The sequence below is a fragment of the Rhinolophus sinicus genome, chromosome 1 (assembly GCF_057876585.1).
Source record: "Rhinolophus sinicus isolate RSI-liver-muscle chromosome 1, RSI-T2T, whole genome shotgun sequence".
Lineage (NCBI taxonomy): Eukaryota > Metazoa > Chordata > Mammalia > Chiroptera > Rhinolophidae > Rhinolophus > Rhinolophus sinicus.
The window spans coordinates 161,676,668-161,690,628 of NC_142501.1; the positions used below are offsets into that span (position 1 = coordinate 161,676,668).

Sequence of the window (13,961 nt, forward strand, 5' to 3'; positions counted from 1 at the left end):
GGGGCCTCCTAACCCGGGCTAGTTCCCTCCTTTTCCTGCTCATTTCTACATTTCTCCCTACCCTACCAGTGGCATCAAGCATTACTTCAAAGCTTGATACCCAATAAATGGTCGCTTTTATCTTCTACTCCATCCTTCAACACATAGCTGCTCATAATTCCCTCAATACACATACGGCTTTAATTTTTAGCCTCCTGTGTTCCCTTTGGTTGTTCCAAATGCCTAGAATGCCCTTCCACCTTGTTATCTTCTGGAGTCTTTGGTTCCAAACCTCACACTAGAAAGCAAATAAGCTTAGCAGAGGGATTACAAACTACCTGGGTTCAAAAATCTAGCTCTGCCATTTACTCCCTGTAGGACTGCTTAAATTACCTAATCTCTGTCTGTTTCCTTATTTACAAAATAGGGGTAATATTAGCATCTACCTAATAGGGTTGTTGCAAGATTTAAATTAGGGCACATCTGTAAAGAATTTAGAACCGTGCCTGGCAAAAAGTAAATGCTAGATAAACTTCATGGGCTGTTACTGGAGTGAGGACTGTCTAATCTGAATCCACAGTGCCTAGAACAAAATAAGCGTTGCAATAAATCTGAAGAATTTAGTGTAATTGAAGAAGTGAAAACTGAGGAAATGGGTTTCAATATGAGGATGGTGGAAAAGGGGGCAGGAAAGTTTAGAGAATTCGAGGGGACACAGGGTTAGGGGCAAATCTGTAAAGAACTCGAGATTTAGCAGCCGATGGGCGTGGCCTCGGGTGGCTTTCAGGTGGAGTCGGAGGCTGGAGAAGGGGCGGGAGGAAGGGGCCGGAGGAAGGGGTGCGGTCGCAGTCGCGGACCAGGAACCAGCTCCAAGCACCAGCCTGCGGGGCGCACACCTGGCTCGCAGGGCGCTAAACTAGCTCGAGGTTCTCTGGCACACGGGTCCCAGCGGCCGAGCTTCAGGGTAAGTCCAGCCTCTCCGCGCGCAGCCGCGAGCCTCTCCCGCCGCCCGGCTGCCCCGCGGCTACGAGCGGTCTGCGCGCCTCGCCCAGTTCCCTCGCGAGCGCGGCGCGGTCCCCGGCAGGGCTGACCTGGCGCCTGTGCTGCAAACCAACCGTGCCGCGCAGGTTTAGGGCCCGAGGGTCCACGGGCCCCAGAGTCCACGTTCCGCATTTCAGATTAGAGGACAATGAGGTCCTGGGAGCAAAACTGCCGTGCCCTGGGAGGGCCACCCAGCTATGGTCACCGCGGGGCACAAGCTGACACCCAGCTGTCTGGGCGCCCTAGACCCTTCACTTTTCATCACAGCTAGCGGAGTAGGGATCCACTTGGCCATTTCTCTCTCCCACTCCCCAATCTTAAAGGTCTAGGGAACAGAAAAAGAGTAGGGCATCCGAAGGGTCCTCTCACTCCTCCCGTTCCAGGGCGTCTCGCAAGGGGTGGGGCTGCCTCCAAACTCTGTTCTGAAGACTCCGAACCCCACCCATTCTTGTGAGCACGTTGTCTTCTTCACCTAGGCAGTTTATTTTGTTTTTCTTAATATTTTTAGGAAGTAGAAAAAAAATGTGTTTAGATATTGGGCATTGGGAATCCAGAAGTTTGCTTTCTCTTGAAAAGGCTCACCCATTCACTAGACATGAATCATTCCTCTGGCATTTGGTTTTTGAGTCAGCAGGTGGGGCATCTTGAGTACTTGATTGCAAATGACCTTATATAGGAAATTGTGCCCTAAGAAGTTCTGGGTTCCTGGGGGCCCCTCTGACTGCAGATAAGAAGTTGCACCCCAGAGCTAAATTCTTTCCAAGGATTTGTGATCTACACAGACCGCAAGACTATCCTCAGGGAGAGCTCATTTACAACTTTTTTTTTTAATAATCAACATCATAAAAAATGTAACTTACTAAAACGTTATTTTGCAAAGGTGTCCCCGTTGGCTTTCATGAAGGCAGAAAACTTCAAACTGACAGAAAAGGGAATTTAAAATTGTAACCAGAACCTTGTTCCCAGAGCCCGCTGGTTGTGTAATCTGTTTAGAAATAGGCGTGGAGGAGGAAGTACAAGGAAATGATGTAGCCCCTCTAATCCCTTTCAGAAAAGGATGTTTAAAGTTCTATTGTTAGGTCATTTGGCCTGCACTGTTAAGTAGTTCTTTACTTCTTAAAACTTAAATCAGTAATAATTGTTAATAATTTACAAATTATACTGGATCAACACATATTGAGTATCAGCTTTGACCATGTCTGGACCAGGCACTTGGGTGAGGCAGAAGCCTGGGGTTAATTAAGTTCATCCCTTTGGAGAGGGGGCTGCCTAGATGCAGGCCCTATTCACTAGCTGTGTGACTGGACTGTTACTGGACCTCTCTGTGCCCTGGCTTCTCCACAGGCAAAGTGGAGATGTTATAAATGATATTTAGCTCCCTAGATTTATGAGAAATCATTCATTCATTCAATGAATATTTTTTTTTTTTTAGTACCTTGAATTCCCCAGTGAAGAAACAAAACAAAACTGTCTAGCCTTGTGAAATTGACTTTTGAATGCTTTTCGTAGTACCTGGCATACAGTAAGAACTCAAAACTCTAGCGGATGTGATGATACATATTACGTATTTTATTCAATGCCGGCAACAACAGACCTCGTGTCCCCTTTTTACAGATGAGGAAACTGGACTCAAAAGAAATTATATCTAGCTTAAACAGGCAAAACCAGAATTATCGATACCTTGCAGTCACTGTAGAGAGAGAGGGAAGTAGTGTTAGACCCTGTAAGGAGAGAGCCGATTGCACTAGGCTACAGAGAGCCTGAGAAAACTGGGACTAAATATTTCCAGGGACTAATGGTATAATTTCCTGTTGAACTTTGTTCTGGGGCTGTCATTGAATTTTTAGAATATTTTGTTCCCAGAATGGGTGGGAGTAACTTGGATTTCTGAATCAACCCGGGAGATCTGCCAGCATGTTTGAATAATGTCTACTTATGGAAAGTGTGCCTGGGATCCACCAAAGAACTGTCCTTTTCACCTCTGCACCCTACCAAGGACTGGACCGCCTGCTCTGGAGGCGTGTCTGTTTTTAAAGGGCTGTAGACTCAGAGCCTTGTAAAATGTAAATGAAGATTTCACAGTCAAACCAAGGAATCAAATTGAAGCCAGCTAAAATTTGTGTTGGGCGGCAATTTCCTGTGTTTTTGTTGTTGTTTCCTATGATGATAGTATGTCCTGGTTAAAAGAAGTCAGCTATCAACATAGTTCTACTAGATTTTAAATGAGTCAAAAATTGGCTTTCCAGGAAACATATTTGTAAACTTTTAAGTTAGGGGGAGTTTTCTTCCTGTCTTGTTTGAGCCCTTTACAGATCTAGCACCACCCTTTGTATATAGCATGTGCTCAGTAAATGTTTGCTTAGCAAGTGGGCTACTCAGTGTTAAAAAACATCCTGTTCTTGAGGTGGTTCCTGTTTGAATGTTGGGTTCTGTTTTCTGGATTAAAGATTAAGGGTTGGTGAGATTATTGTGTTTGGAATCCTAGCTTTATACCGTTTAGTAATTTTTTTTTTCTTTTAATAGGTTAGAGTGATCTGAACTTAAGGCAAAGGTGGGATATCATGGCATCTCTCTGGGTAAGTAAAAATGAAGTGTTCCTAACACGGTAACTTAACTGAGTCCAATCAAAACACAAAAAGTACTTTTTTGAAAGTTGATAAAAAGTTCATTTGAAAAAGTTAACATTACACCAAATCAGAGAGGTCAATAACAGAGAATAAATTTAGTATTTAATTTGGGGATTTATTATATGATAAAGGTGACATTTCATAGCAGAGAGGAAAAGATGGCTTGTTCAATAATTAATGTCAAAAAAAACTTCTAGCCATTTGGGAAAAAGTAAATCTATATTCCTTCTCCCTTTTTGCATTAAAATAAATTTGAGATGGATAAAATACTGAAATGAAAGAGATGAAATATGGGTGAATTTTAAAAATAATCTTGGTGTGGGAAAGGCACTTACAACCAAGACACAAACCAAAAGCCTAAAAGAAAAATATTGAACTACTTAACTACATAGTATAAAATTATAATTTATGGTAGCAAACAATACTATTAGTAGAGTCATAAGACAACCCACAGGGGAAAAATATTTATAGTGTACCAGACAGACTTATTTCCTTAACACACAAAAAGCTTATTGAAAAATCAATAAGAAAAATGAACTCAATGGAAAAATTTGCGAGGGACATGAAAAGAATTATAAATGTTCAATAAACATATGAAAAAATGACACATCTCACTGAAAATTAAAGAAATAGAAATAACACAACGAGGAACCATTTTCTACCTAAGAAGCTGGTAAAGGTGAAAAATATGTAGTAAGACCAATGTTGCAGAGGATGTGGCCAAGCCAGGTTCTCTCATACTTTGCTCATGGGAGAATAAACTTGGCATGCTTTTGGATTGTATTTTGGCAGTAGCTATTAATGTTTAAATGTACAGACCCTTTGACCCAATAATTCCACTTCTGGATATTTATTGTTTAGGTATATTGGTATAAGGTTGAAAAAATAGGGGCCTAAAGACTTTCATTTGTATAAATGAAAATATGCAGACAGCATAAATGGCCATCAATGAGGTTTGAAATTAGTACATTACTCATTTGTAACTTATAGCCATTTTTATGTAATCATTTAAAAGAATGGGAGGGAAAAGTGGTCAGCTCTATATCTTGACACAAGAAAATGTCCAAAGCTATATTAATCACTGAAAACAATCAAGTTACTAAATAGTACGTACAGAGTGATGCTGTTTAAAAGAATATATACTGTATCACATGAAAACTTTCTGAAAAGGTAGAACTGTGAACAAGGGTACTCTTATTTTTTAATGCATCACCTGTGCTTTGATTTTTTTTTTTTAAACAATGAACATAGATTCTATTTTTATAAGTAAGGGTCAGAGGAGGCTTAAGGAATAGCTTGTATGGAGATGTGATCAACTCTTGATATGAGAAGTGCCAGAGGAAAGTGTGCTGTTGCAAGGCTTTGCTTGGTCCCAAATTATTCCCTTATCACTGGCCAGGATGCTGATCTCCCCTCTTTCTAGGTCTGAAATTCCTGCTGCTCTTATGGATATCTAGTAGAGTCAAATGAATAACTCCATCTCTCCAAAATGCTGGTATTATTAAAAAAAATCTCCTTCTAGCTTTTGTCTATAATACTTGTGGAATTAGTTGGTCAGGCTCTCCAGCTGACACCTTCAAAGTTGTGGCACATTTCTGAAGGGCTGGGAGAGACAGAGGATGTATTAGTTTTCTATTGCCACCATGACCAATTATCACAAATTTAGCAGCTTAAACAGCACTCATTTATTACTTCACAGTTCTGTATGTTAGAAGCCCCAAATGGGTCTCATGGCACTAAAATGAAGCAGTTGGCAGGGCTGCATTCTGTTCTGGAGATTTGAGGAAGAATCCACTTCTGAGCTCGTTTAGGTGGTTCAGCAGATTTAGTTCCTTACATTTGAAAGACTGAGGTCCCCGTTTCCTTGCTGGCTGTCATCAGGGGCTGTCCTATCCCCTAGAGGCTTCTGCCAGTCTTTGTGTGTGACCCCCTACATCTCAGAACAGTAAGGATGCATCGAATCCTTCTCATGTTTGCAGTCTCTCTGGCTTTCCCTTTGGACCATCTCTCTTCTGCCTTCCTCTTCTTCCTCTGGCTGGAGGATGCTCACGTGGTAAGATTGGGCCCACTCAGATAATCCAGGATAATTTCCCAATTTTAAGGTCTGGAACCTTAATTATATCTACAAAGTCCCTTTTGTTATTGAACATAACATTCACAGGGTCCAAGGATTATGGTGTGGAGATTTTAAGAGAGCTATTGTTCTGCCTACCATAAGGGGCTAGGAGCATGGAGACATCAGATGGTGGTAGCATTTGTCACTAAGCAGCAGGAAGGAAAAGGGGGAGCAGATTAGAAAGGGGAAGCTGTGCTTGAGAGGAAAGGGGGCTCTTGAGTGAACAAGGAGGCTCCTGCAGCCTTTTCTTTCCTATTTTCCTCTTCTTCTCAAAATAAACAACTAACATTTATGAGTGAGATCTCTGAGAATAAGTAATAAATAAAACTCAGAACTACTGTGGAAAACAGAATGGCAGTTCCTCAAAAAAATTAAAAGTAGAACTACCATATGATCCAGCAATCCCACTTTTGGATAAATGTCCAAAAGAATTGAAAGAGGGTCTCAAAGAGATATTCGCATTCTCATGTTCATAGCAGCATTATTCACAACAGGCAAGAAGTGGAAACAACCCAAATGTCCATCAACAGATGAATGGATAATCAAAATGTGGTCTACATATACAATGAAATATTATTCAGCTTCAAAAAGGAAGGAAATTTGGGGCATATGCTATAACATAGATGAACCTTGCGAACATAATGCTAAGTGAAGTAAGCCAGTAATAAAAAGATGAAATACTATATGATTCCATTTATATGAGGTATCTAAAGTAGTCAAATTCATAGAGACAAAATAGAATTGTGGTTGCCAGGGTCTGGGGGAGGCAGAAAGGGAGAATTGTTGCTTTGAGTACAGAGTTTCTGTTCTTCACCATGAAAAAGTTCTGGAGAGCTGGTTCACACACTGTGAACAGTTTTACAACTACTGAATTGTACACTTAAAAAGGGTTAATGTGGTAAACGTTATGTTACGCTTTTTTACCACAATAAAAACAACACCCAGGTTTGTATAAATATTTATATCACTAAGTTTTATCTATTCTCTTTTTCCCTCTGCATATAAAAGTGCACGTGCGCGCGCTCGCGCACACACACGAGCAATCAAGTCCATGCTTTTCCACAAACTGTAGATGGGTCTGTGGGTCAGTGTTTGGTGAGTTGACTGGAGAGATCTGATCAAGAGTGAAGACTTCAGTTTCAGTGGTTACCGTTAAAGATGAAAGAATGGCTGGTTTGCTAGGTCTGTATAATCTAGGAATGTTGCAATCCTCCCATTGTTTCATAAACAATATGTTGCATTACTGCTTCCTTTGTTTGGAAATGTTGAATATCTCTGTTCATACATGTGTTCTACTACTTAACCCTTGATGAAAGGGCCTGATATCATAACAGTTTATACTCTTTGATTCAGTGTCCTTTGTCATATGTTGTCTTTAGGTCAGAGCAAGCACTCAGGCAACCTGCAAATTAGAATGTCTTAGAACATGACTTTTTATTAAGATACCATAGTAGTGTTTTTTTCCATATTTGCCTTCTATGCCCGCTTTCTCATGCAAATATTCTGAGCTCTTTCCTTCTTGGCTAATTCCGAACTTACTTTTACAGAATAATAATGAATGCAAATTACTGTTATTTGTACTCTCACATTAGTATTTTTATTATGCTACTGAAATTTTTCAAAATTAACTTATAATCACTGTAATCACCATGAACTACTCTAACATCCTAACTTGCTATACCTTCTCCCTTCCCCATTCCACACTCTAATTTGCAAAATGAGGAAGGGAAATATAGGGACTGTGGACCCAAGGGATAAAAGTTTTACAAAAATGTAACATCTCATAAATATGATGCCTACTAACTTGATCTCGTAGGAGTTCATCCAAAGGGTAATTAAACAATTAAAGCTGCAAGTACCTAGTGCAATAGGCTCTACCGGGAACAAAATAAAGATAATCCAGCCACAATCCCAGCTCTGTTTTTCATAAATCTCTAATGGTTAAAAGGCAGACTCTTGAATATGACCTCGAGCAAATTACTGAGCCTCTCACTATCTCAGTTTCCTCATCTGTAAAATGGGTATAATATTAGTACCTACATCACCTAGTGTTTGTAAGCATTAAATCAGTTCATGGAAAATGCATTGACAGTGCCTGGCATGTAGTAAGTATTCAGTAAGTGTTATAATCATTATCATTTCAATATATTGTTTTTTTCCTAAAAATATATTCCTTACTCATTAATATTCCTGCCACTGTTTTAGTAAAAGAGCTTCTGCCTGTTTCCAGGGCCTTAGTTTATTACAAATCTGCAGCTTCCTCCCCATTGGAATGATTCTGTCTGAGCTACCTAAAACAGATGGAGTCTCCCCAAATAGTCTTTTTGACTGGTCCTATTTTCAGTATTTTCTAGTGTTTTAAACATATATAAATATATATTTAAGACTTTATTTTTTTAGAGCAGTTTAAGTTCACAGCAAAATTGAGAGGAAGGAAGGTACAGAGATGTCCCACAAATCTCTGCCCCCACACATGCACAGCCTTCTCCAGTGTCAGCATCCCCCACCGAGGGGTACATTTGTTACAGTTGATGAACCTGCATTGACATATCATTATCAACCAGAGTCGATAGTTATAATTCAGTTCACTCTATGGGTTTGGACATTTATATATTTTTAAAGGCATATAATGCTCCATTCTCACTCCAAATGGGTATACTGCAATGCAGTTCTGACACTAACTACCAGGTTTAGGGCTCAGCCCTCACTTCAGGTGCCAGCTGCAAGTCTTAGAGCCACCTGCATTTCTGACCAATTAGCTATAAATCTGGACTTTCCATGACTCTCTGAGGTTCCATAATTCTCTTCCACAACTTACAGAACTCATTGAAAGTGCTATGCTTACAATTACAGTTTTATTATAAAGACTACACATGGGTGAGTTCTGGAAAGGCTCAGGAGGCAGAGCTTCTGTGCCCTCTTCCCATGGAGCCAGGCTTTGTCACCCTCCCTGCACATCGCCAGCTGGGAAGCTCCTCCAACCTCAGTGTCCAGAGTTCTTATGGGGGTTTCACTACATCGGTGTGATTGGTTACATCACTGGCCAGGCCTTTGAACTCAATCTCTAGTCCACCTCCCTTTTCAAAGTGCCAACCCTTTACTAAAGTCATGGCTGGTCTTCTTAGTGGTCAGTCCTGATCCTAAAGCTATCTAAGGGCCCACCATGAGTTACCTCATTAGCATAATAAAGACAGTTCTATGAGGAATTTCCAATGATTTTTGAGCTTCTGTGCCTGGAACCCAAGACAAAGACCAGATGTAGTCTTTATTATTCCACACATATATAACTCACATCAAGGTCTACAGAGTTTCCAAAACATCATGTTCCTTTATTTATTTATTTATTTAAATTATATTACCACTGGCACTGGTTATCTTATGCTAATCAGGAGCCCTGATTGGAAGTTATATCTTTAATAATAAGTAACGGGGAAGTGAGTTAATGTTCAGTAATACATACAGATTAGCAGGCAGAATCACTCAAAACATGGGGTCCATGGAGAAGAAATAATAAGAGGGATTTGTCGTGGTGGAAAGGTTGAGAAAGGCTTATCTAAAGCAGAAAGTTGCTAATGGGAAAAGCTAATCCATGGTAATGTGTTCATGGTGAGAAATTAGCAGAGCTTCCCTTCCCCACCTGACCCTTCTTTCCTGTCTTTCCTGGGAACAAGATTGTGCAGTTTGATCCCTGAGGACACAAAGTTCCCCTTTCTGCTGTGTAATCCAAAGGAATGACACCAGTGGTAGGGCTCCCAGGACAGGAGCAATGTGCTAACATGAGAGAGAATTGGGGGAGGGTAATGCCTTTCAAATTCTGTCCCATGGATGACGCCAGCCCTGGGCATTTATTTTGATGCTGTTGGTCATGGATATAAGTAAGGAGTCTCTGAGAGCCCTGTCCAGTTTCATATGTGTTGCTTTGGTGGAGACATCCCATCAGACCTTTATTTCCCGGTGTGTTTGCTCTTCCTGGCCATGCAAATGTAATATGTATGTGGGGAGAACACCTGTGTTACATGCCTGTGGAAGTGCTGAATTTCTCCTCTGGTCTTCTGTCTACCGCATCTCAGGGCTGGAAGATCTAGCTTTCTGACTATTTTAATTGAAATGAACTTTTAACACCCCAAGCAGAACAGGCATCATACCTGATTAGGTATTCTTCAATATGATTGCAACTTCCTGTCTGATGTGTGTTTTAAACCATATTCCCTGAAGCTCATTTAAATAAATACTGGCACTAAGACAGTTACACAAATGGGCCTCTGCAGGAAATTAATGGAGAACAGGTTAGACCTGGATTTCAAAACATGAGAGCTTTGTTTCAGGACAAAGCCTGGAAAGAAATCCTGTATAACCTGAGTGAGAACAAGAGAGGTTTTCTGGGAATGAATGGAATGAAGTGTAAAGAGCTGTACCTTGCCACTCCCTGTCTGACCCAAGCTCAACTACCAAGGAGGGAAGGTCTCTCTTTCATATCTAATCACAATAAAAAGTGTAATTTGCCCATCTAATGAGTGGCCTTTGAAGAAGTCTAGTAAATCAGAGGCAAAGAGGAAAACTTTTAGATTGAGAGCAAGGAATGTGAAGGGGAAAAGGTATGATTTGATTCTCTTGAAAGTGTTTTTTGGAGGATGCAAAGCAGTTAGAAAAATATTTTAGAGAACTGAACAAGAAGAGTATTACAGAAGTCTCACATGAATTAAAAGAGAATAAGTCAAAAGAGCAAAAAAATCTTAAAGTCCCATTATCAGATCTTTGCTCCTTTTATTTTCAACTGTTTGCATTTGATTAAATACCTCCCCTAGGTTCTGGACACATGTTTACATAGGAGTAGTGATAACCCCATGTGCACAGGATTGAGAAAAGGTGGAGACTGCATTTGTCAGATTTTTGACACACACCGTGGAGCTTTGAAAAGTCTGATAGTGGCATTTGAGAATTATCAAAGAAAGCAAGACCCAGAACAAGAAAGCATTTTTATTCACTTATTCATTTAACAAATATTTGTTAAACGTCTACTATGTGCCAGACACTGTTTTAGGTTCTGGGGATACAGCAGAGAAAGAGAAATTAAAAAGCATGGAGCTTACATGCGTCTGATTTTTATTTCTTTTCACTTTCCTAAACTTTATTACAGAAAAAGCGATGATGATAAATTTCTAGAATATAGTCGATTTTCTGGGATTCTTCCTCGAAAATGTGACATTTGATTTCCAAACACATGCCAGAGCGGACATGGTTCCCAATTATACTAAGTGGGTGACAAGCTGAAATCCTAAAATGCTTATCTTCCAGCTTTCCCCAGTCTGTGGTCTGTCTTTAGACCTGCAATAATTGCCTGAACAGCTGCTCTGGCTTCATTAATTTTTGTCTGTAGCTCTCTGAGCACTTCTACAAGCAGCAATCGCAGAATTTGAGCAGCTTCATTAAGAACTGCATCTCCTGTGTCAATACCAAAAATATGCTTTCTAAAGCAACATGCAAGCCTTCTTTTGTTTGATTTACTTTAATAACTGCATCCGGCATCAGAGGCTCCTAGACCGAAGTATGAATTGCCTTAAGCATTACCAGGTAATCATTATGAATCTGAATCTGAAGAAGGTTAGCCAAAGCCATTACACCAGCCTTAAAGTCAGGATTATTTACATCCAAATTGGTCAATGGCTCTGTATTTTTAGCTGCATTACCAGCGTTTTTTGTATTGTCAGTTACCAAGTCCTTGTATGTTTCAGCATTACTTCCATATTCAAGTCTAACAGCTAAACCAAGAAGCCAGTCAATTGCTTCTTGTCTATCTTGAATCTTAAAAGGACCATTAACATCTCTGAGATACTTTTCGAAGAACTTGGGCCAGTCACTGCTGTAGATGTTTCTTAAATTACCCCTGTCTTCAATCCTGTAATGTCTGATTTTCTGGTCTTCAAGCTAAATGATACAGTTTCTAAATTTTGTTTCATCTTTGTCATTGAAGCCAACAGGGTTTTGGTAGTTGAGGGCTGTCAGCTTGCATTGGAACATACCCCGCTTCTCGCTCTGGTCCCCTGAGCTTTGGCCTGGAGAAGAGAGGTGAGCAGGTGCCGGCCTCTCAAGCACTGGCGACACCGCCCCTGATTTTTATTAGGGAAGACAGATAATAAACAAAGAAATACATGTATAATGTGGAAAGTCAGCTGTACGCACTCTGGAGAAAAGCAGAGGTGGATAATGAGAGTGATGGGGCATGTTCTTTTCTGCTCACACATGTGAACAGAAGTCAACAATGGAGTGAGGGAATGGGCTAGGAGAGTATCAGGGCAACAGCATCCAGGCAGAGGGATGAGCAGGAGAAAAGCTTGGAGGCAGATGGGCTCGGTGTATTTGAAGAGCAACAAGAAAACTCCCATGAAGTAATAGGAAGGGACAAGGAGATTTGGGGAGGTATTACAATTCTCTTTTGTTCCTTCAAGATCTTCCAAGGGCCACAAAGCATCCCAGTAATCCCAGTAGCCTTCACGTGAACTGTTCAAGGAGTTTCCATTACCTTGATTTACTTTAAATGAGGAAGCATTCTTAACTGTGTAGCAACTTTTTGTTAGGTTTGTCACTTCCCAAATACACCTCAGGAAAGGTGTCTATTCTCAGAAGATAGACATTCACAGAGCTGAGGATGTGGCCAGAATAGCCACATTAGTCTTCGACTTTTTGTGGCTGTTGGCCATTAGGAGACTTTAATCCAGAACTCTTAACTAAATTAATCACCTGACTTTGTGGTACAAAATATAATCTTCAGGTAGTTGTGCTAGATGACTCAAAAGAAGAGGAATATAAATTATTTCTAATCTGCTTTAAGCACATAATGAAAATTATTGTGAGAAACAAGGTTTGTGTTGATAAAGTCTTTCTGAGCCCAATGTTTCATGTTCAACCCAGATACTTGGGTTTGCTGCCTTTAATAGAGAAACCCTGAGTTCTTGGAGAGACAGCAAGGAAGATACAACAGAATCACTGGAAACATCCCCAGTGCACCAGGCATTCATCGCTTCTAGAACCATCTTTGAAAGACCTGGAATTGCCTGTAGTGCTGAGAGTGGCCATTAAAATATTCCTGACATGTCCCAAATCTCCCAGGATACAATTATCACTTTGATTTCTGGGCAATCGATATTTGGAGGAAGCAACTGCATCAGGCAGCCAATTGTCTAGGGTAAATTCCACACCTTGGGATGTCGTTGTCTTGCTTCCATCTATGTCCAGCAAACTCATTCAGGGTTATTTGTTAAACTCCTATCTGGAGGATGAGCACTGGGCTGAGAGCTGTATGTATTGTAATGAGTCAAACGAAAGGCCTCTGCCCTCTGAAACTTTATTTTAGAGGAAGTGGATACCCAGATATAAATAGTGAGAGATATTACCGAATGCTGAATATCCTGAGTAGGGAAGGTTGCCGAGATGGAGAATAGCAGCAGGAGGACCCACTCAGGTCAAGTGGCCAGGGCAGGCCTATCAGAGAAGATGGCCTTTAGGCAGAGAACTAAAGGTAGAAAAACATTCCAGACGAAGGAAACAACGCAAATAAAGGCATTAAGGTAAGAAAGAGTTCAACATTTATCAGCTGGCCTCTCAGAGAACTGAAGTGAGATGGGAAAAGGGGAGAGTGGCTGCAAAGTGGGGGTGATAAGGTGTGGGGACAGAGTCCCAGAGAGCAGTTTCCAGGCTCTTGACCTCACATGGAAAGGTGCTGTCTCGGTTATTAGATGGCCATCAGCTGTAATCAGATGGCCATCCACTGTAGCTGGGTGGTCATCAGCTGTAACCAGTCAGCCATTAGCCACTAATATAACTGCCGCGGTTATGCTAGGGGATTGGTTGGTTGGTTGGTTGGTTGGTTGGTTGGTTGGTTGGTTGGTTGTTGGTTGGCAGAGAAGCGGATGGCAGATTGTGGCTAGTAAGTGCGGTTAGCAAGCGGGTTGTGGACTGTGGATCGTGTTGATCCTACTTCCTGTGTCTCTCCTGGCAGCCAGCGAGACAGGTACAGGAAGACCCCTCGTTGGGGTGCTGGTGGATGTTTGCTTTTGTGTCTTGACCAACCGCCAGCGAGAATATAGTGGTATGAACCCCCTGTCTATGGCTCCGTGCGTGTTCCTTTTTGGCCTCATCATGTCCTGCATTCTTGTGTGGGGAGCGGGAGCTGAGTCCCTGCATTACATAAGGGAGGTGGG

The 13,961-nt window shown here is 41.1% G+C and overlaps 1 protein-coding gene and 1 pseudogene across 1 annotated transcript in view; one reads left to right on the top strand and one right to left on the bottom strand.

Annotated features, from left to right (window-relative positions):
• The first annotated feature begins 805 nt into the window (after window positions 1–805).
• Window positions 806–13,961, top strand: part of ANXA3 (annexin A3) — a 57,581-nt gene continuing 44,425 nt past the window's right edge. Inside the window, exons 1-2 of the mRNA XM_019720189.3 lie at window positions 806–943; window positions 3,544–3,596. Of these exons, the coding sequence (XP_019575748.2) occupies window positions 3,582–3,596 (15 nt within the window). The 5' untranslated portion in view covers window positions 806–943; window positions 3,544–3,581. The remainder of the gene's footprint in view (window positions 944–3,543; window positions 3,597–13,961) is intronic.
• Window positions 11,048–11,781, bottom strand: LOC109440027 (tRNA-splicing ligase complex subunit RTRAF pseudogene; annotated as a pseudogene).